Raw genomic sequence first — 21,929 nt, 5'->3', positions numbered from 1 at the left:
GTTGTTCTATTATCAAAAATAAAACCAGTTCTGGACATTGAAATTAAAAATAAGATGAATTGCATCCCACCGAGATGTCGTAGATTGTTTCGTACATCTTTTCGAAATACAAATGAGGGGACAATTGCTTGGCTTCTGCCCTTGAGGTGTGCAATTCTAGGCCGAAGACGACACTCCATCTTTTGTTACTACCAGCAATGGTTGTTTTACCCGTCGGCTTTTGTGGAGTGTATGTATTGTTACAAGTATCTCTTTCTGTGGCAGTCAAACACTCAGGGGTCCTACACCTTAGCGGACGCAGAGGAGAAGACAACACTATGTGTAGGGGGTGGGAGGAATTATGTTTTACCTTCAACATGTGCCTCTTGACTTTTCAAATCACAAACAGCAAATATTATACGTAAGAAATTACATGTTTGATGATGGCTGAATAATTCTTACACCTGTTCATTTTTTGGAAACTCGCATAACACCTAAGTAAATAAATTACTTAACGTGGCGTAATTTATTTACATTCAGCATTATGATACTAATATTTCTAAAGACGCCGTTTCATGAGATTGGATAGGGTAAATCACGGTTCTGCCATGTGAACAGATGAGGGATACGCTATCGTGCGAACAGGTTTTAAATAGATAAAGACGCGCCAAACAAAAGCAAACCAAGGGACGCCGGGGTCTTTTATGGATGGCCGCATGCTGCTTCCTGGTGTTTACATATTTATGAAGAATACATCATTTTCCAAATTCAGATGTAAATTACCTCAACAAAGAGCTGTCGGGGCTGGAATATTAAGGGGGTTTGCCCTATGTTCCTAGGCGCACAGCGCTGAAAGCATGCGTGCGCTAGGACCCAGCGCGGCGCTGGCACAGTCCAGACAGACAGGCACACCTGCTTCAACATATAAGGCACTACAGGGCGCGAGCACTGGTGTCTGGGCAGGAGCCAGGGACCGAGTCAGCAGAGGGGCCACAGAGATAAGACACAGCACGAGGGGCGAGCTCTCTTGGGGAGGGGGAGTCGACGCGGGCACTGGCCAGCCACGGCCTCCCCAGTGCGTGGCAGTGTCAGGAGGAGGATGTGCTACGTCTTCACCACCAGCGCTGAAAAGTTTCAGTGCGTGGCCGCAGGCCAGGCTCAGCCCACAGTCCCAGCAGTGCCTGTCCGAGGCTGACCCGGTGCACAGCCCACGCCCTTCTGTGCGTCTACACAGGGGAGGGAGCCGCCTGTTTGTGCCGCTCCCACCGAGGGGGACGAGGTGGAAGACAGGCAGATGGGAGGATCCGGAGTTCAGTCCCAAAGGAATGCGAGTCTGCGAGATCAGCTGTGATTGCACGAAACCGTCCCATGGATTCACCTTCCCACGCTGTGCCTTTTAGGGTTTGCATTGCTCCCTCGTGATTTGTTGTCATCCCCTCTGATGCCACGGGCGTTGTCTGTCAGCAGTGGAAAGCCAGCTCTGCCTGCTTGGCCCTCTGCCTGCTTGGCGCCGAAAGCAGCAGAGGCGCAGCTGGGAGTTTATTTTCATGGTATTTGGAAACGCATCTGGAGACGGGTTTCGCCTCACCTGGCTGCATAGAAAATGAACAGCTCGCCACAACCTCGGCGGAATGAATGGGATCATTTATTAGGCGGCGAGAAGCCTGGTTGGCCACTTGTACACGTTGGAAAGTCTTTTCAACAAGCCCCGTTTTGAGGTGCAGTGGAACTTAAAGCTCATCGTTGGTTGTGGAATAATGGAAGCCAGAGGGATCAGCCATGGTCGCAGTCAGAGGCGCAACTAGAGTCAAATTTCGGGGGGGAGGCTGAATCTTTAGGCAATCGGCAGAGTCGAGCTGCAGGGGCTCTTGGAAGGGGGGAAACAACAACAAAGCCCATTAACATGCACAAGGTCTTTTAACGACCTGTGGAGTGCTCGGGTGCGGCTGTGAGCGGGCCCGGGAAGTGGCCGGGCTGCCACACACGACAGGGGGGCTGAAGCCCTTTGAGGCCAATGGGTGTTGCGCGCCTGGTCGCAGTGAAGGCGCCTAGTTGAGTTTGGAAGGGAAGGGGGCGCTTTCTCCCCATAGGACTGGATGCAGTACCCGGAGCGCAGAAAGTGGTGCCTTTTTTGGTAACTCTCGGGAGGCGTTTTCCAAGTTGCTGCTCGTCAAGGTGTGGAGGAGTGGATCCCTGGAGGGCGGCGGAGCCCGAGAATGGACGGCGTAAGCCATAGCCCCGCTGGGGAGTCCGAAAAGCCGCCCCCCGCGGTGGGCAATGGAGTGTGCCATTTGCCCAGCTCCAGCGCCAGGCCTCCCTTCAGCATCCTCATCGCCACCGTGCTTTTCTGCGGGGAGTTTGTTGCCTCCTGCGTGCTGGCCGCCGACTACAGCCGCTCCGAGGACTCCTTCTGGATGGGGCTGACTCTGCTCTTCATGCTGGTGCCGTCGGTCATGGTCCAGCTGACGCTCACCTTCATTCACCGGGACCTGGGGCGGGACAGGCCGCTGGTGCTGCTCATGCACCTCCTGCAGCTGGGGCCGCTCATCAGGTAAGGCGAGAGAAGCTTGCACTCACCGAGGCGCCCTCCTGGCGCAGGTGCCAACAGCTCACACAGATCTGAGTTTCTTTGCATTCTGCTAGCTGTAGTTTTGCTTTTCCATTTATAAATGCAACGCTGCAAGAACGATTATCGGAGGATGCATACTCGAGATTACATCATTTAACATGTGTACAAACCAGAAGACGTGGGGTCATTTATTCATAATTTAAGGAAGCAATGTTAACAGAGCACCCAACTAACAGCTTCACCAGCCAATCCATTCCTGCCCACTTACTTTATCGTTCCACTTTCTATCTCACCTTTTGCTAACTCAGCAGCATTCATTACCCGGAAGTATAAGCAAGCCGATTGTTTCTTTTATTAAGCTACTTTTGTTAAGCCACGCGCTCAGGCCATTCAGCCAGAACCCCCAAACCTGCACTTTTCGAGAAAAGATGAAAGATGTTCCTTGTTGGAGTTCAAATGGTCGCAGTTTATTTACACTGTAAGAAGCATATGACCCACTCGCAGGCCGGGCAACGTAATTTCAATAACTTTGACAATTTATATAACAAATAACTTGATCGTATCTTTCATTACAGATCATGTGATGTTGAAGTCAGTCTCTTTCAGTAGTTTTGTCTTTGAGGTACCTACAGTGCCATATTCTGGGGTTAACCCTCGACCTATGTTAATTCTTGGTAGCAGTCCAGCGGATGGCTTGGGTGCGAGTGCATGGCTAATAACGCATTGCTGCCAACCTATCCCTGTCCCCCCAATCCCCTTTTTAGGTCTCGCCTAGGCAACGCTTGGGCTGTCTCTTCGAGGCATGCTGTATTCAGGATATGGGCATAAAGTTCCGCCCACTCTCTGACCATCTTTTACATTTTCTCCTGTCCTTTGTACATGGTGGCTTTTAATTGGTCAATAGGCTTAGTAGTTCCTCCTTGTATCTTCTTGGGACCTCCCATAAGAACATCTCCTGGTACATGTGCTCTTACTCCCTAGGTTTTAATTATACTCTCTGAGTGCTATTTTCTTAAAGGTCTTCAGGCAGGACACACACTTGGTCATAGGCAAGGCTGGCATTGGTTACTTTACTCACTAGCACATCTCACGTTTATATGAGACATTCTATAAATTTCCCTTAATCAGCTTGCTACAGAGAACAACCTAATCCGGAAATAATATAATAATTATTTTGTCACATTTCAAAGCTACTAATTGTATATATGGACATAGCTATTTGAATGCACTCTTGGTACTGTCTTGCATGCAATGCATTATGGATAGGGTGGATTTACCATATCTTCTGTAGAGTGCAGTAACATATGTGGCCAAAAGAGGTCCCATGGAACCTCTTTTGGCCACATATGGTACTGCATCCTGCAACATGGCTAGGTAAAAAACATTACTTTCAAGAACAATGGTTCCTGTGGACTGATACTTTCCTTTGATACCTAGACTTTGCGTAATAGCAAAGTGTCTTCTTGGTGCGGGATGATCCACAGCGAAGGATTCAAAGCTGCGTGAGTCAGCCTTGCTCTGGAACAATTGAACATGTATGAATATTGTCACAATTTAGCGCCATTATTTAAGGCTCTTGTTTTCAGTAGGGGCAGTACGCTCAATTGTTTTCCATTGTGTTTAATTTTCTGTAATTGTATATACTCGTTTCTCCGTGTTACAATATAAACAAGCATTTGCAATGCAATTGGTCTCGCATTAGGAAAGTTTGAGCTATTGGTATTGTAAATAACATATTTTTTTATTCATGTGTTGTTTTTGAAAATAGCGAAATTAATAGCTTTGTCATTTACAATGCCAATAGTTATAACTTTCGCAAATGTGACTCCTATAGCATTTGTAATGCAATATGTTTTGTATTTACATGACTTACATGTATTGATATTCCAGATAACAATGGCTTTTAATTTTTTTTCAATAATTAATACTTGAATAAAAGTTATTGTAATTTATATTGGCAATAGCTTAAAGTTTAGTAAATAACTTTTGTGAAGATTATGTTCTGTTTATTTTATTGTGACGAAAATCCAAGAACAGAAGTGAAATATTAACATCTTTTTGTTACATTTGTTATAAAGCTTGAAACATTGAGAGAACATATTTGAACCAGGTGTTGTTGAATGGTTGCACAGATTGATGCTGTGGTGGCGCTGAGTGATGTGATGGCGAATGAGTGAATCTGTGGCGTTCAGTGATGCTGTGGTAGCACATAGTGATGTTGTGGTGCCCCTAAGTGATGCTGTGGTGGTGCGAAGTGATGCTGTATGCTATGCTATGTTTTGTTTTGCTATCCTAAGTTTTGTTGTGCTATGCTATGTTTTGCTATCCTATGCTTTGATTTGTTATGTTATGCTATGCTGTGTTTTGTTATGCTATGCTGTGTTTTGTTATGCTATGCTATGTTTTGTTATGCTATGCTATGTTTTGCTATGCTATGCTTTTTTATGCTATGCTTTGTTATGCTATGTTTTGTTATGCTATGGTATGTTTTGTTGTGTTTTATTATGCTATGCTATGTTTTGTTATGCTATGTTTTGTTATGCTATGCTATGTTTTGTTATGCTATGCTATGTTTTGCTATGCTATGTTTTGTTATGCTATGCTATGTTTTGCTATGTTTTGTTATGCTATGCTATGTTTTGTTATGCTATGTTTTGTTATGCTATGTTATGCTATGCTTTGTTATGCTATGCTCTGTTATGGTATGCTTTGTTATGCTATGCTCTGTTATGCTATGCTATGTTTTGCTGTGCTATGTTTTGATATGCTACGTTTTGTTGTGTTTTATTATGCTATGCTTTATTTTGCTATTCTATGTTTTGTTATGCTATGCTAGTTTTTGTTGTGCGTAATATGCTATGTTTTGCTATGCTATGTTTTGTTGTGTTTTATTATGCTATCCTCTATTTTGCTATTATATGTTTTGTTTTGCTATGCTATTTTTTGTTGTGTTTTGTTAACCTCATAGATGCTATTAAACATTCCTCCCCAGTGCTGCGCTGTCCATTGGAACTAGTGCTGAATGGACGTCCAATGGTCGTGCGCAGCACTGGGGAGGTAGTGCTGCCGTCGGCCAATGCACCGAGGCAGCACTTAAGGGGTTAAGCTATGCTATGGTTTGTTGTGCTTTGCTATGTTTTGTTATGCATTGTGTTGTTGTGTTTCGTTATGCTATGTTTTGTTTTGCTATCCTATGCTTTGTTTTGTTATGCTATGTTTTGTTGTGTTTTGTTATGCTATGCTATGTTTTGTTGTGTTTTGCTATGCTATGCTTTATGCTATGCTATGTTTTGTTATGCTATGCTATGTTTTGTTGTGTTTTATTATGCTATGCTTTGTTTTGCTTGCTTTGCGTCTAAAGCCCTGTGGCAGAGGGCAGAGGGCTTCGCGCTGAGCGCTGGAAATTCACTTTCTGCTTTTAAAAACTTGCCTAACCTGCTCTGCTGATCGCTAGCAGCTTCTTAGCTCATGCCTTCACCGTCCCGCTGAGTACGAGCGGCGAACGGCAATCTTCTTTTTTAAATCACCATCCCTATCCCGCCCTCCTGACTCCTCCCACCACCGCGTCAGCCTATATAGGCTCCGCCCACTTCCCCTCGCGCGTTGTCTAAAGCCCTGGGGCAGAGGGCTTCGCGCTGAGCGCTGGAAATTCACTTTCTGCTTTTAAAAACTTGCCTAACCTGCTCTGCTGATCGCTAGCAGCTTCTTAGCTCATGCCTTCACCGTCCCGCTGAGTACGAGCGGCGAACGGCAATCTTCTTTTTTAAATCACCATCCCTATCCCGCCCTCCTGACTCCTCCCACCACCGCGTCAGCCTATATAGGCTCCGCCCACTTCCCCTCGCGCGTTGTCTAAAGCCCTGGGGCAGAGGGCTTCGCGCTGAGCGCTGGAAATTCACTTTCTGCTTTTAAAAACTTGCCTAACCTGCTCTGCTGATCGCTAGCAGCTTCTTAGCTCATGCCTTCACCGTCCCGCTGAGTACGAGCGGCGAACGGCAATCTTCTTTTTTAAATCACCATCCCTATCCCGCCCTCCTGACTCCTCCCACCACCGCGTCACAGCCTATATAGGCTCCGCCCACTTCCCCTCGCGCGTTGTCTAAAGCCCTGTGGCAGAGGGCTTCGCGCAGAGCGCTGGAAATTCACTTTCTGCTTTTAAAAACTTGCCTAACCTGCTCTGCTGATCGCTAGCAGCTTCTTAGCTCATGCCTTCACCGTCCCGCTGAGTACGAGCGGCGAACGGCAATCTTCTTTTTTAAATCACCATCCCTATCCCGCCCTCCTGACTCCTCCCACCACCGCGTCACAGCCTATATAGACGTCCCTCATGCGTCAGCGCAGCGGACGAGCGCAGCGGGCGCGACGTAGGCGCGCCGGAGTCGCGCCAGAGTTAAGCCCGTCTGCGCCCGTCCGCGGCAGACCGGGGCTAGGGGCCATCACCCCTGGTCCTCTTACCCAATATTCTTCCGCTGACTTGATACTACTCCAAGGCCATTGGCCCCTTGATCCTCGTACTATTCATAGGATTACCATTTTGGGCTGCAACTCTCCCTGTCATGCCTGCCCATCCGGTTGCCCTCCTCCTCTCACGTCTCCGTCGGCCCCCGTCTCATCTACCATTTCTGATTCTTATTCTCCCCCCTTATCTATCATTTTACTTAATACTAGGTCCGCCATTAAACACCACCAGGAACTTTTTATCCTTTTAGACACTGATAAACCCGATCTCCTGTTGCTGACGGAAACGTGGTTTTCGGAAGCCTCCCTTCCATCTCTATTGGCTGCCCTCCCCTCGTCTTACTACGCTATCCGTGACGACCGTCCGGGCGGGAAAACGGGTGGAGGTGTTGCTCTAATTGCTCGTTCTGATCTCCAGTTCCAAGTCCTCCCCTCACCTTCCCTGGAAGGAAATGACTATTTGGTGGCTCGCTCTACCTCCCTTTCCCCTCACTTAGCCATTGTGCTTGTCTACCGCCCTCCCCAACCAACCCCATCTTTCCTCCCGGCCTTTCAAGATCTACTTGGCACCCTGGCGGTCAACTATGCCTCGGCTCTAGTCCTCGGGGACTTTAACTATTGGCCCTCGGACCCCAAGGAATGTGCCTCATCAAAGGAATTTTCAGAAACCATTCTCTCTCTTAATTTCACCTCTTTTGTTCACACCCCTACCCACACTCATGGCCACACTCTAGATCAGGTCTGGTCTCTAAACTGCTCCCTGTCTGCACTGTCTGTTGTCCCTTGCACATGGTCTGATCACTTTTTAATTTCGTTTTCCCTCAGCCGCTGTCTGACTAATACCCCTATCCACACCAAAAACTCATGGGCCCGTAATTGGGGCAAGGTCAATCTGGCTGACCTCTCTGCCTCGCTCCTGGCCTCCTCTCCCCCTATATCGGGATTGGATTCTGCAGCCCAAGCCAAAGCCATTGACTCATGGCTCAAGGAAGGAAGCGACTGCTTGGCTCCTCTCCGATGTACCTCGATCAGACGCCCTAAAGACGCCAATCGGTGGTTCAACAACGAGCTGAAAGAACTGAAGCTTACGGTTCGCAGGGCAGAACGTAAATGGAGACTGGACTACTCCCCCGACTCCAGGACTCGCTACGTCCACCTTCTAGGGACCTATAAGCAAAACATCACTGAGGTCAAGAAAGCTTACTTCTCGGCCAAAATTCTGGCGGCCGAGAACCAACCTAAGGAGATCTTTGCCATTACTCACGATCTGGCTTTCTCCGATCGGACCTCACTTAAACCCCCTCCCTCACAGAAACTCTGTGATTCGCTGAATCTCTACTTTGTCGAAAAAATTTCGACAATCAAATCCAACATCCCCCCCCCTTCCTCTTCTTTTGTTGACCCCCTGCCTCCCCCCGCCCCAGCCTATTTCAATTCCTTTCCCCCCCTCCCTGAAGAACTTTTCCTGTCCCTCCTCCCCAAAATTAAATCCGGTTCCCCTGCTGATATATGCCCGGCACACATCTTACGGCAGATTTATACTGTCTGCCCTCTGCCTCCTCTGGGTTTCCTTAATGACTCACTGGTTCGAGGGGTTGTCACTCCATCGCTAAAAGCCACTTCCATCGTCCCTATTTTGAAAAAGCCAGGAGCCGACCCCTCTGTGTTGGCCAACTATCGCCCCATCTCCCTTCTCCCGTTTCTGGCGAAGGTGCTTGAGCGACATGTTACATCTGCGCTCAGCTCCTTTGCCGAGGAGAATGGGAGGCTGGCTCCGTGCCAGGCTGGGTTTCGGCCCAAGCACTCGACAGAGTCAGTGGTGGTGTCAGTATTAGACACCCTCAGAGAGGGTATGGACATGGGCAGATCTCAGGCGCTGGTCCTCCTTGACTTGTCCGCCGCTTTTGACACGGTGGATCACTCCATCTTGCTTTCCCGTGTCAAGGCGGCGGGCATAGGAGGCTCAGCCCTCATCTGGCTTTCATCCTTTTTGAGGGACCGGACCCAGGCGGTTCACCTTGGGGAGTTCTCAGCTACCCCCTGCCAGGTCCAGTGCGGTGTTCCTCAGGGCTCTTCTCTCTCTCCTTTACTATTTAATCTTTATATCGCCCCTCTTATCTTTGCCTTACAGCAGCTGGAGGTCACGGTATATAATTATGCCGACGACCTCCAGCTCATCTTCAATCTGTCTTCTACCCCTGACTCTATCTCTAACTTCCAATCTATCCTATCTTTCATCAGGGACTGGATGAATTTCAACCACCTGAAACTCAATCCCGATAAAACGGAACTTGTGGTGACGGGTGGTTGCTCCAGTCCCTGGAATTCTCTCTTTTGGCCCCCCTCCTTTGGTTCTCCTCCTACCCCTGTTCCCTCTGTTAAGACTCTTGGCATCAAGCTAAACGATACACTCACTATGCACTCCCAGATTGGTTCGGTGGTTTCTTCTTGCTTTCTTACTCTCCGTACTATCCGCTCTATTTCTCGTTTCTTTTCTTTCTCTGCACTTAAACTAATTATGTCCGCACTGGTCCTGTCCCGCCTGGACTACGGGAACATCTTGTTCAATGGCATCCCTCAGTACAGCCTGTGTAAACTGCAACTAGTGCAGAACCAGGCTGCTCGCCTTGCCTTCGGTCTTCCCAAATTCCACCATACCTCCCCCCTCTTGAAAACCCTCCACTGGCTCCCTGTGCGGGAACGCGCCTTGTTCAAATTAGGCTGCATGGCGTTTCAGGCTAGGACTGGCCTGGCCCCCCTTTTTTATATCCTCTGCCATCAAGGCCTATGTCCCTGGCAGAGACCTCCGCTCCTCGGCACATCTTCTTTTATCAGTCCCTCGCTACCGGAAAAAAAAACAGGGTGGCTCGAAATTTTCCACTCTTGCCCCCATGTTCTGGAACTCTCTCCCCTTCCATCTTAGGTCCCTTACCCAGTATTCTAGTTTCCGCAAAGCTCTGAAGACCTTTTTATTTTCTCAGGCTTTTCCACCGTAAGCCCTGCTTGCCTTTCCAGTCGACGCCTTAGCAACTGCTCTTGCCCAGTTGGCTGCCTGCTACTTTAGCGCCAAGAAACCGCCCAGGTGTACGTTGCGCTTAACAAATATTTTAAACTTAAACTTGCTATGTTTTGTTATGCTATGTTTTGCTTTGCTATGCTTTGTTATGCTATGTTTTGTTATGCTATGTTGTGTTTTGTTATGCTATGCTATGTTTTGTTGTGTTTTTTTATGCTATGCTATGTTTTGTTTGGAAAACAAGCATTTGCAATGCAATAGGTCTCGCATTAGGAAAGTTTGAGCTATTGGTATTATAAATGATTTTTTATTTATTTATGTGTTGGTTTTGAAAATAGCGAAATTAATAGCTTTGTCATTTACAATGCCAATACTTTTAACTTTCGCAAATGTGACACCTATAGCATTTGTAATACAATATGTGTTGTATTTACGTGACATAGATGTATTGATATTACAAATAATAATTGCTTTTAATTTTTTTTATAATTAATACTTAAATAAAAGTTATTGTAATTTATAATGGCAATAGCTTAAACTTTTGTAAATAACTTTTGTGAAGATTATCAGCCCGATTCATCAAGCTGTCTTTCTATAACTTCTGTCGGGCTAATATGGATGTGGTAACATTCCCTTTGGATTCCATAGCAAGGAGTGTTTCTTTTAATGGATTAGCTCTCATTAACATTTAAAAAAAAAATAAAGGCGCAGACTGAAAGACTTTATTGCCCACAGCTATAAGAGCCCAGGTGGGAACACTAACTTGGCCAGAAGTTGAAGATGTCTACATTTGTTAGAATCACCATGTCTTTAGCAGCACCCTGAATATTTTTAAAAACGTTGAAGTGTGGAGCAGGATTCTAGAGTTCATAAAATATACTTTCTGCAATTGCTAAAATGGAACCTGACAACGCAGGGACTCGAACCCCCAATCTTCTGATTGAAAGTCAGATGCTTTAATCATCAAGCTACTCAGTTACGTGGCAAGAATGGCTCATTTTTGGTGTTCTGTTTTTGTTGGGGGCAGTTTCAGCTTCAATCTATCGCTGAGGTTCTTGAAGATGGCCGAGGAGTAGAGTGATGTACCGCTGTCAACATGGGGAATGTTTTTCATGGGCGCAGTACGTGGACTAAGCAGCCTTAAAGGCTTAACTCAAGAGGTCGTGTTAAGCGAGCTGTTTTACCAATCACAATCCTGTAATATCAAATGAAAGGACACCACACAAGTATATATTATAAAAATATGTGTTTATTTCTAAAAAAAAAAAATATGAAACTGAAAATTATTCCATAAGTATGGTGCATACATAACTATGCTATAAATGCTGCCTACACCCAACTGCCTAAATTCACTGGCCCAAATCACTTTCAATTATTTTATCAACAATGTATTCATTATATGTATACAAAACATGAGAAAACACATTTTTGAAGCTAACCTCTCCATAATAAACATGTAAGATAAATAAATTGCATAACTGGCACGTGTGTCCTATGATCCTATACACATACAGGTTCTGGTGACATTTACAAACCACTCAGCCACTGGCCTCGTGGTTCATGATGGTATCAAAACCCCTCAGTTTCATAATCAAGCACATTACAGGTACCTAATTATTTATCCATACGTGCATACATACATACATGCAGGTGTCTGTCCATACACATATTTATCTATAAGGTTTGGCATATTCTTAAGTGTCTCCAAGGCCACAATCCTGCCTGATTTATACACGCCCCTCAGAATTAGCACCACTAAGCCCTGGTCTGCAAGTGTGTTGAGGTCTTGACAAGAGGTAGAAAAGTGCTAAAGAAATGCTGAAATACAATCAAATATATATAAGTACAGTGCCAATGATAGTGACTCAATAGTTAGGGGTAAGTAGAGGCTTTATAGGAAATTGACTGTTGATTTGTTTCTATTACCAAATCTAGATGTACACATTTCTGTTTGTGCATGCTGCTCTCTTCCTCCAGTAGGAAGAGCTTGTCAGCTGTGACGCAGATGACTCCACAGTGCAGCACCCAAGTTCTCCTCACTTCTCTTGCAGTTCATTGCTCAGAGTGACAACTCAAAGCAATGCTCAACAATGATGAACTTTTCTTCTTTACTGCTTTGGGCCGCTGTCAAATGCAATTAGGCAGATCTTCCTTGGAGACGATATATGTGGCTCGGTACACTGCAGCCACATTAGGGAGATGTAGACTTCGAATTGTGAAGCCACAACTATGTGTTCACTGAACAACATAACATTGTGCCCCTAAGATTACACGGTGCTGGTTTAATAAACTGTCTCAAATGTTAGAGTGTTTGTAGCGGTCTGTCCCGTTCTAGTGGCTTATTCCTGAATACCAATGCATTTGTAAGTATATTAACAAAACTTAGAATACCTCTCTGCCTGCATATTTGTGTGTGGGGGTCAATATATCGGTTGTTTAGCAGTCGGTGTGTTGTGTGTGAATGTATTATACGTACATGGCTGGATTAATGTGCCAACCTACCTGTATGGATTTCTGTAAACGTCTTTTGTACGTGTATTTTGTATGAGTAATTGTGTGTATGCCTGAGTGCCTGAGCATTGTTTGTAAATTCATACTCATCTCTGTTCCTACGTGGGTTGTAAATATGTATTTATTTAGTGCACTTTTATCTAGCGCAAACTCGACCCGAGGGTACTGGAGAGCACCAGCTACACTGCACAAGGACACATTCATTCATTTTTTGGGCACAGGGAGATTAAGTGAGTTGCCCAGAATCACAGGTTTTACCTACTTATGTTTTGTGCGTCTGTATTTGTAAGTCTTTGTCCTGTGGACATAAGTATTTTCCCCTGCCTTTAGCCATCTGGAATGCTTGACTGTATATGTAAGGATCTGTGTTTGTGTATTTTCATTTGTGGTTTTCTGTTTATACATTTCCAATATGTTGCTGTGTGTCTCAGTCTGTGCCTATATATGGGTGTTTGAGTGAGAGGCGTGTATCTGTATTATGTATCTGGGTGTGTGTGTGTTGCTTTGTTTGACTCAGTTTATCTGTAGATGTGATCGATCTGCATAGCTAGATTTATATCTGAATAGCTGTGTCTGTTGTTTTTCAACCCTGCCTCTTCGTTTTAGATATATCTCGCTTTACGTAGCTTTTTGATCCTTCTGCTTTAGGTACATGCACATCAGTACTTTTGTACTCTAATGAGTAAGTGTTGTCAGTTTCAGTGTAAGTATTGCGTCCTCTAATGTTTGTAGGTGTAATGTGTACTTAGCTGCAGCATTTTATTCGTGGATGGTGCGGTCTGGTGCCTACTCCCAGCGCACGCTGTTGATCTGCCTACGGGCCTATCTCTGCGTGTATGTTTGTCATTGTGATCTTACAAATATCAAACACAGCGTCCGGTGTGCGCTCCAATGTATGTCTCCCCGCCTTGTGCTGCCTGCCGCACAGCTGCAGATCCGTCCAGTGTGGACGATACTGACAGCGGCCATGGGGTGTCACTGTGCATCCACCGCATGAGAGAGAAGGGCAGAGGGACCGGAGGGGAGGGAGCCCGAGCAGCGACACGTGCCGGGCTTGAAAGGACACCGACCTCTGACCCCCGCAGGACGGAGTCCACAGAAGGGGTCAGCGGCTTCTGGAGAGAATGGGGGAGTGGGAGTGCAGGGGTGGGTGGGTGCTGGGAGGATGATAGATCTGTCAGCGTTATAAAGATTGCCACCTCTCTCGGATCAACCAACCCGCCACGAGCGGTGTCCGTGATGCTTCTGTGATTGTTGAGCGTCTTCGAGAGAGGCACTGATCCTGGTCACTGGTTTCAGGGGAGTGCAATGAGCGCCTTATACATGAGGAATGAATCTTTCGCACGGGCAGTGGGGGGAGGGGGATTTCTTCCCGTCCACCAGCCACAGGATCGCAATATATGGGATTCGCACCCTGGCCTGTTGCTTCGTTTGCTTAACGCATATCAAATATTTCAGAAAGATGGGCTTCAAACAAGGAAAAACGTGCATGTTATGGATGAAAATCGATCGGAGACCTCTGACCAGATCCCGTTTAGAGTAGGATTATAAAGAAGCATGCACTTGTTTCACATTCCGTCTGTATCTAGAATCCGTTTTTCGCCTAATCCGAGGTTACTTTTTAACTTGGGGACTTGAAGTCGCATCAAGTATATTTCCACACTGATGTAACTGAAGGGAGCAGGCTCGAACTTTGATTCGGAGTGCCGAGGAGAAGAAGGCCTTTAAACTAGATGTTGCGGCCGGCCAGCAGTGAATAATTAGGGGAGAGAGAGGGGAGGTCCTGGGGAACAGATGGCCGTGAAGCAGGGGGCGGGGCAGCGGAACCCTTTGAAGTCACGGCCTGCGGCCGTGAATAAGCCTGCAGCGCTGGTTGGGAAGCAAATGGCTGAGGCTTTGAAGGCTCGTGCATGAGAGCAGGTCACATGATTGGGCTGCACATGAACTGTTGGAAATCCTCCTTGAGAGCCAATCAGCTGCCTGAAGAGAGCCTTTGGGGAAAGAACTGGATCAGCGACATAAGGACTCGCCCCTGTTTTCTATATCTGCGAAATAGAAAAGGTGCGAGACCTAAACCGTGGGTAAATGGTGCATATTCAAGCTCAAACTCCAAAGTTTTTGTGGCTGTGATCAAAATTCAAGTGGTGAAAGTGGTGTTATCCCTCCTCACTTCCAGCGGCTAGTGGCAGCTGTGGGATTCCTTTTGTCACCTGATTCTTGTATCATCCTTTGGCCTTAAGCAGAGGGCGAACCTCACAAGGTGGTGTAAGTCCAGATGTATTACCTGGAGGAGGTAGGTGCTCTGCCTGAAACCTGGCAGCAAGCGCAAGGAATCAAATAAGTACGGAAGTTAGTTTTTATCGAACAATATTTTTGTTTGGTGGTGTTTGTGTGCTCGATATTTTTTCAGACATCACCTGTCACCCCCACGAGCGGAGTAGGTCTTCTCATTTGACCTCAACGCTTCCACCAACCCACATGTGTCTGCCTGCCTTAAAGAAATAATACAACGCATGACGTCGCTACTTAAAAGATAAAGATCCGAAAAACGCCAGCCAAAGACACATCGGCTGGCAGGCTGTTTTTCAATTTTTTTTAAACAGACAAGTAACATAGTTGAGCCCACGCGCATACTAGCCCCACGAAGTTTTGTTTTTATGATTCAGCATGCTAAGCAGACACCCTCATAACCCCTGCTCTACAATGTGCAGCGGGAGTGATTCATCAACTCTGGCTCCTCAGTCCAGACGGCCCTCTCTCCCCCACGGCCCCTCCTCCCTCTCATCCCAGGCCCCCAGTGGTCAGCAGCGCAGGCATCTCTGGAGCTGGCCTCAAAGCTGCATTGGCCCTATAGTCACCCGGAGCTTAATTTAGAATGAAACAAATAAACGTCGAGGATCTGCTCCAAGAACAGTTATTTTGTAGTGGCTTGAAACTAAACACATGTAGTGCCAGCGGGAATACTAGGCGCTAAAACAGGAGTGCAGCGTCTCGGACATGATGGAATTCTACCACCGACTGCAGCATTGACCTTTTTGCTCTCAGGAAGCCCCTTACCAGCACCCCTTCCCCTCGGATACTTTAAAACTGCTTATAAAAAGTGTATGGCTCAGTGAGCTATTCAATACTCTACTACACATTAAACTTGCAGCCGCAACCGCGCTAGAATGACAACTGACTGCAAGCGCTTTTATTGACTGCTGATACTCTGTAATTACACAATGGGCATTTCTAAAACAAGTTGTTAACCCATCTCAGTGCAAACATATTATGCATTCAAACTGCATTATTAAAACAATGCATACCATCATTTATTTCACATCGACTTTTCACATTGTGTGGCAAAGATACTTTTGTGTACTTTCTAAAATACATATAGCTTTTAAACACAATACACTGTATTTGCATCTATTGATCGCATTTCACGCGCAACAGTCCAGCTTGTTTATGGTCAAGACAATCACTGCACCTACGTGGGTACTCTCTTACAGTCAGTCCAATAGCCAGGGACGCTTCGTGATTCAGCCGTCTGCAAAGCTCTTAAACACCTCGTCAACGGTCTTAAGCACTATGCAACTCTCTACATGCAGCTACCTGCACCTAAAATACAGACATTCACGCACCACAGACTCACACGCACACGCCACAGACGGAAGTCCAGCATGCACTTTGCATGAAGCCTCTCTATATATTCTAACACCTTATTATGCATCCATATTACAGCGAGGAAATAAATATGAGATATTGACACAATAATTTCCATACAATAACAGCACTACCTCAGCACGGCCAGCAAGCAAGCATAACCCTTCAAACAACAACCCCAAACGCAGGGTCCAGGAATCCGGCACCAATGGAAGATCTCCACACAAAGCGACCACAAGTGTCGGGCCACCAGTCTTTGGTGCATTTAGAGAACTGAGACAGGATGATTTTACTTGCGCAGGATCACACAGCATGCGAAGAGGGCACGTGCACCAGGGAAGGGAGTTAAGTCGAATGTCACATAGTTTGCAGTCAGGGCCTCTATCAGAAGCTGTGACCGGAAATGGTTCCTGTAAAACGAACAAACTTTGTCGAAGTCTGACTCGCTGCTTTCTCTTGGGCGGTGCCACTCGCAACTATCAGCCGGAATTTAGCGTTTCCACGCGTGAATGTAAAGCAACTTAATGCGTGACACTGGGCCTGACTCACAAAGCTACCTACCTGCACAGGAAGGGAAACCCTGGAGGTGAGAAAACGCCAACATATATGCAGTCGCGGCTCGCGGGGGTGGGGGTGAGGGTTCGCGCAGGGCTGGGTGGTAGGGAATTAAAAATATAACATAATAAAACGAAAACTTACCTCAGCCGGTTCACACCACCTCTGCTGCTCCCCTTGGCGCCGTGTTCACAACAGCCCTGGAGTGGATTGGCAGCCCCTCTCAGCCACACCTGGTGCTGCCAGCAGCGCCAGGTGTGGCTTAGGGCATGGCTTGGGGCATGGCTAATCTTCGCCCACAGCACGCCCATTAGGATCCCTTTGGGCTCCTAATGGGAAAGCGCAATCAAGAGAAAACACAAGTGCGCATGTCACTGACCATGTCATGAGTGATGTAATCTGTAAGGTCATAAGCAGTGCACTGGTGGGGCTTAAGCTATAGTTAGCTCAGGCAACTATAATTTCTGAATTTCAGGGGTTTTGTACAAGAGAAATCTGAGCATCAGGAGGCAAGGGACGTTATCCCCTCTACCAGCAATACATCAGTAGGCGTGTTTGAAGAGTGTTGGAGAAAGGGGGCGTGGCCTCCAACCACCTCTCAGGAATCCCACTGTGTGGGGCTTACTGGAGGTAACAGGAGGGCTTGTTGGCCCCTAAGGACCCTCAGCAGCCAATGGGACTTCATCCCCCAAATAACAGCACACCTGGAGGCACGATTGCAGAGTGCGGGAAAAAGGAGGCGGGGCCTCAGCCGAGTTGCCAGGAATTTTTAATTACATTTTTTGTTTTGTTTTTTAAGGGAAGAGAGGCTGCGTAGCCCCCCCTCCCGTGCTGATTTAGGCCTTGTGGGCCCCAACCCCGGGCCATTCCTTTTTAAAAAGAAAGATTTATTTTTAAGTTGACTCTGGGCAGTACTTGCACTGCTCTGCGAGGCATGCTGTATTCGGTATATGGGCTATTGGGGACTTTGGACACACCCACCGCTTCTGGTTCATTAGTTGGGCTACTTTTTAAAATTCCTTTTCTCTGAATGGGTAATATTGTGCATATATCCCGCCTTTCAGTGCTTGGTTCCCTCCCAGCACATAATAATGCAATGCCAATAGCTCATACTTTCAGTAATGAGAGACCTATTGCATTGCAAACGCTTGTTAATAGGGGAGGGGGCCGTGAGGCATTCTCGTCCCGGGCTGATTGTGGACCCTGGGAGACCCATCCCCTGGGGCCTGCCTACAATCTTGGGTGCTCTGGTCACACCCAGGGCACCCAGGTTCTGACGAGGACTGTGGGGGGAGCCTGAAGGCCTCCGCAGTCCTTCTCGGCTCCCTGCATCCTGCAGAAGCTGGCATTGCTTTTGGGAAGAGGAGGCTGCTAACATGCAGCTCCTGCGGTCCAAAGGCAATTCTGCTCTGCTTTGAGTAAGCAAGAGCAGTTTCTGCTCTCCCTTACTCAAAGCCGATCTGTGTTTGCTATGGCTTGGCGGGAGCAGTGCTGCCGCCAAGCCATAGCAAACTCCAATGCTCAAGGGGTGGCCATGCGTCTCCACCCCACATGAATTCAATTTAAAGTTCTGGGGCGGTAGCAGTGCCCAGAGCTGGGGTGGTGGGGTTACACCCGGCCCCACCACTGATAAAAGTTGAGGTGGTGACCCCGGAGCTGTGGGGTGGGGGGGTCTGTGCACCCCTCCTGCATTATTACCTGGAAAGCTGGAGGTGGTGATCCCCCGAGGTGCGGGGGAGCCGTGTGGCCACTTCTGTATAAATTATAACACAATCCCCGGTGAGGTGGTGGTCACCAAGGTTTAATTAACCCCCAGGAGGGCGGTCCCGTGCGCACCCCCTCGATTTTAAAAACAATGCCCCCAAGACCTGGCCCACCTAGGGCGATAATGAACAAAGTGCGGGAGATCCGCTTTGTTTAAAAAAAAAAAAGAGTTCAGCCTAAAATGTAAAAAAAAATGCTTTTTTTACCCTGGGGACTCTCAGTGGGACCCTCCGAGAGGCCTAAGGGCTCAGGATGTTTCTCATGATGTTTTTACCCTGCCCCTTTTTCTCTTTTTAAAAAAAACATTTTTTGTGGGACTGGAGTCCCAAGATGGCTGCCAACACTTCCTGGTTGAAGTGTTGGCAGCCAATCAAATTTAAGTTGGGTTTCAGTAAGCTGTTGGGCTCCCAGATATCTATAATTTTATAACTTAAATAGCTCTGAAACTACTGAACGGATTTGCACCAAATCACAAAAAGCACGCTTTCTGGACCAACATCTAGCTTTCAGCCTAATTTGGTGTAATTCCGTTCAATGGTTTGGGCTGTAGTCATGTTCAAAAAATGAAAAATCCTCATAGACATAACATAAGGAAAATGCGTTTTGGGACCTCCCCTTTTTTTCTTTACCTCCGCTTGACAGATTACCCCGAAACTTTCAACACAGCAGCTGAACCAAACAAGCACTGGCGTTGCCAATAGGTCTCGCCTTAAGAAAGTTTGAGCTATTGGTATTGTAAATGACAATTTTTTTATTTATGTGTTGGTTTTGAAAATAGCGAAATTAATAGCTTTGTCATTTACAATGCCAATAGTTTTACCTTTCGCAAATGTGACACCTATAGCATTTTTAATGCAATATGTGTTGTATTTACGTGACTTAGATGTATTGATAATACAAATAACAATGGCTTTTAAATAATTATACTTAAATAAAAGTTATTGTAATTTATGATGGCAATAGCTTAAACTTTTGTAAATAACTTTTGTGAAGATTATGTTCAGTGTATTTACGCTGTAATGTTTCGATTCGTGCAAAATCAGGGACATACAAAGTGAAAAAGAATCCTCATTTGACTAGACTTGGGGCCACTTGGATAGTCAAATGAATAAAAAGGCTGGTGTTACACACGCAAAGGGGCAGAGTGCCTGTGTTCCTTCTGTGAGGCCAACGGATCATAGATTGATGTTTTCCCTGCACGTGAAATATGTCAATAGTTCACTTGTGCCAGTCATGAAGAGCACAAGTGCACTCCTGCATGTGTGACATTTCCGACTATTTTAGGACCCTAAAGCTAAACGAATGGCTTGGGCAGCAGTTATTGGTCTTTTTTAAAATGTTTTTCGAATTAATAGACGGGGTGCGTGGGGAGTGGGAAAATGGGCACGGAAAGGGAATAAGGAGGGGGAACACACGCAGGTGAGGAGGAACACGCGCATGGGAGGGGTAGAAGGGGTGCATGTGAGCGCGACACGTGCATGGGAGGGGAACACACACTTGGGTGAAATGTCTCGGGAGGGGTAGACGAGGTGCACACGAGGGTCATATACGCAGATAGCACAAGTACATCCTGAACATCAGCAGTGCGAGCTTGTCTGTGAAATATACTTGGGCAGAGCAGAGGCAACGGGAAGGGTAGTGCACATTTGATTTCCCACAGAAAACTACAGCAGAACGCGATGCCGCAGTGTATCTATCCATATAACATATTACGTTACGTTCCTGCTTATAAAAGTTTGCCTTAGTAGGGGAATAATGACAGCCTAGCTTTAAACATCCACACAGGGCAGTCTCCTACGAATGCGTCTTTATAAAAAGAGAAACACAGAAAGGGAATGAGGAGAATGAAGGGAGGTGGGTGGGAGCATTGTGAACATGAACAGCGGGTGGGGGGTGGGAGGAAAGCAACATATACTTGGGCAGAGCAGAGGCAACAGGAAGGGTAGTACACATTTGATTTCCCACAGAAAACTACAGCCGAACGCGATGCCGCAGTGTATCTATCCATATAACATATAACGTTACGTTCCTGCTTATAAAAGTTTGCCTTACTAGGGGAATAATGACAGCCTAGCTTTAAACATCCACACAGGGCAGTCTCCTACGAATGCGTCTTTGTAAAAGGAGAAACACAGAAAGGAAATGCGGAGAATGAAGGGAGGTGGGTGGGAGCATTGTGAACATGAACAGCGGGTGGGGGGTGGGAGGAAAGCAACAGAAATGTAAACAAGCGCAGCATGTGAAAGTGAAAGCGACTGCGTTTGTAGCAACAATACACACAATTTAATCAAATATGTATTGCTATCTGTGAAAGGCTAGTTGGGCTGGGTGCACTCTATTACATGTTACGATGCTGTTTATAAAAGTATGTCTTAGTGGGGGACTGCGGGAAACTGAAAGTACGGCCGGCCACCGGCCAGCCATGAATAATTAGGGGAGGAGAAGCCGTAGAGCACACGCTGGGAGAAGCCCTTTGATGTGGTGGCGGCCGTGAAAAAAAGCAATTAGGAGGGAGGGAGGGAGGCTGATGCGCGTGCTTGTTTGGTCACGTGATTCACGTGAACTCGAAGAAAACCGCACCAAAAAACCCGTGGTTTCACGAGTATTTTGAGCACTTGAATTCTCGCTCCGCTAAATGCGCATGCGCATTGATAGGTCGCAAGACCTAAAAAGGTAATCTGCAAAAACTGCAAAAAAACAAAGATACAACTAGCAGAGCTGTGCATTTCCCTGCACTAGCTCGTCTTTTTTTGCGAAGGCTTCGCGACCAGAGATATATTTATTTTATTTTTTTCTTCTTATATTTCAGGAAAACTACTCAACAGATTTACATCAAAAAACAAAAAGCTACATTTGCAAAACAACATCTACATTTCTGACAAATTTGGTGTAATTCCATTCAGCAGTTCTGGCTGTGGGTTCAACAACGCGTTCTTATGGGAATTAACATTACAAATGCACCTTTTTTTCACGCTCCTTCTCAGTCCCCACTGCACGGATAACCCCCACACTTTCCATGACACACAGAATCTACTTGGACACTGTTTTTGGGAAAATGTCATGAAGATTGGTCAAACGATGCCAAAGTTATAGGCAAGTCAAAAAATGCTTTTCCTATGGAAACTAGGTTCTATCTTTAACTACCTACTGCCGACCACACCAAAATCAGTTAGTGAACAGTGCTCTCTATCACAGTTGCTGCCGGCGTTGGGATGGACCATTCCTCAAATTTATCAGCCGAAAAAAAATGTAAACCACACTATGCAGGAGAATTTCAAAAGTAGCCAAAGTTTATTTGTGGCTGCATCTTGCCACTACCACCGACGTGTTTCGACTATAAAGTCTTGATCACGGTTATGTAAGTCCATCTTTAGTTTTCACTATTGATCCATATCCCCCATGCTGCTCACTATGAAGCATTGTGGGATCGTA

The 21,929-nt window shown here is 46.4% G+C and overlaps 1 protein-coding gene across 1 annotated transcript in view; it reads left to right on the top strand.

The window, feature by feature from the left end:
• The first annotated feature begins 879 nt into the window (after positions 1–879).
• The window catches only part of XKRX (XK related X-linked), a 136,391-nt gene continuing 115,341 nt past the window's right edge, over positions 880–21,929 (top strand). Inside the window, exon 1 of the mRNA XM_086964630.1 lies at positions 880–2,530. Coding sequence (XP_086820756.1) covers positions 2,196–2,530 — 335 coding nt within the window. The 5' untranslated portion in view covers positions 880–2,195. The remainder of the gene's footprint in view (positions 2,531–21,929) is intronic.

This window comes from Lissotriton vulgaris, chromosome 4_1 (genome assembly GCF_964263255.1).
Source record: "Lissotriton vulgaris chromosome 4_1, aLisVul1.2, whole genome shotgun sequence".
Classification (NCBI taxonomy): domain Eukaryota; kingdom Metazoa; phylum Chordata; class Amphibia; order Caudata; family Salamandridae; genus Lissotriton; species Lissotriton vulgaris.
The sequence above is the reverse complement of the archived record's forward strand: the minus strand, read 5'-3'. Positions and strand labels throughout refer to the sequence as shown.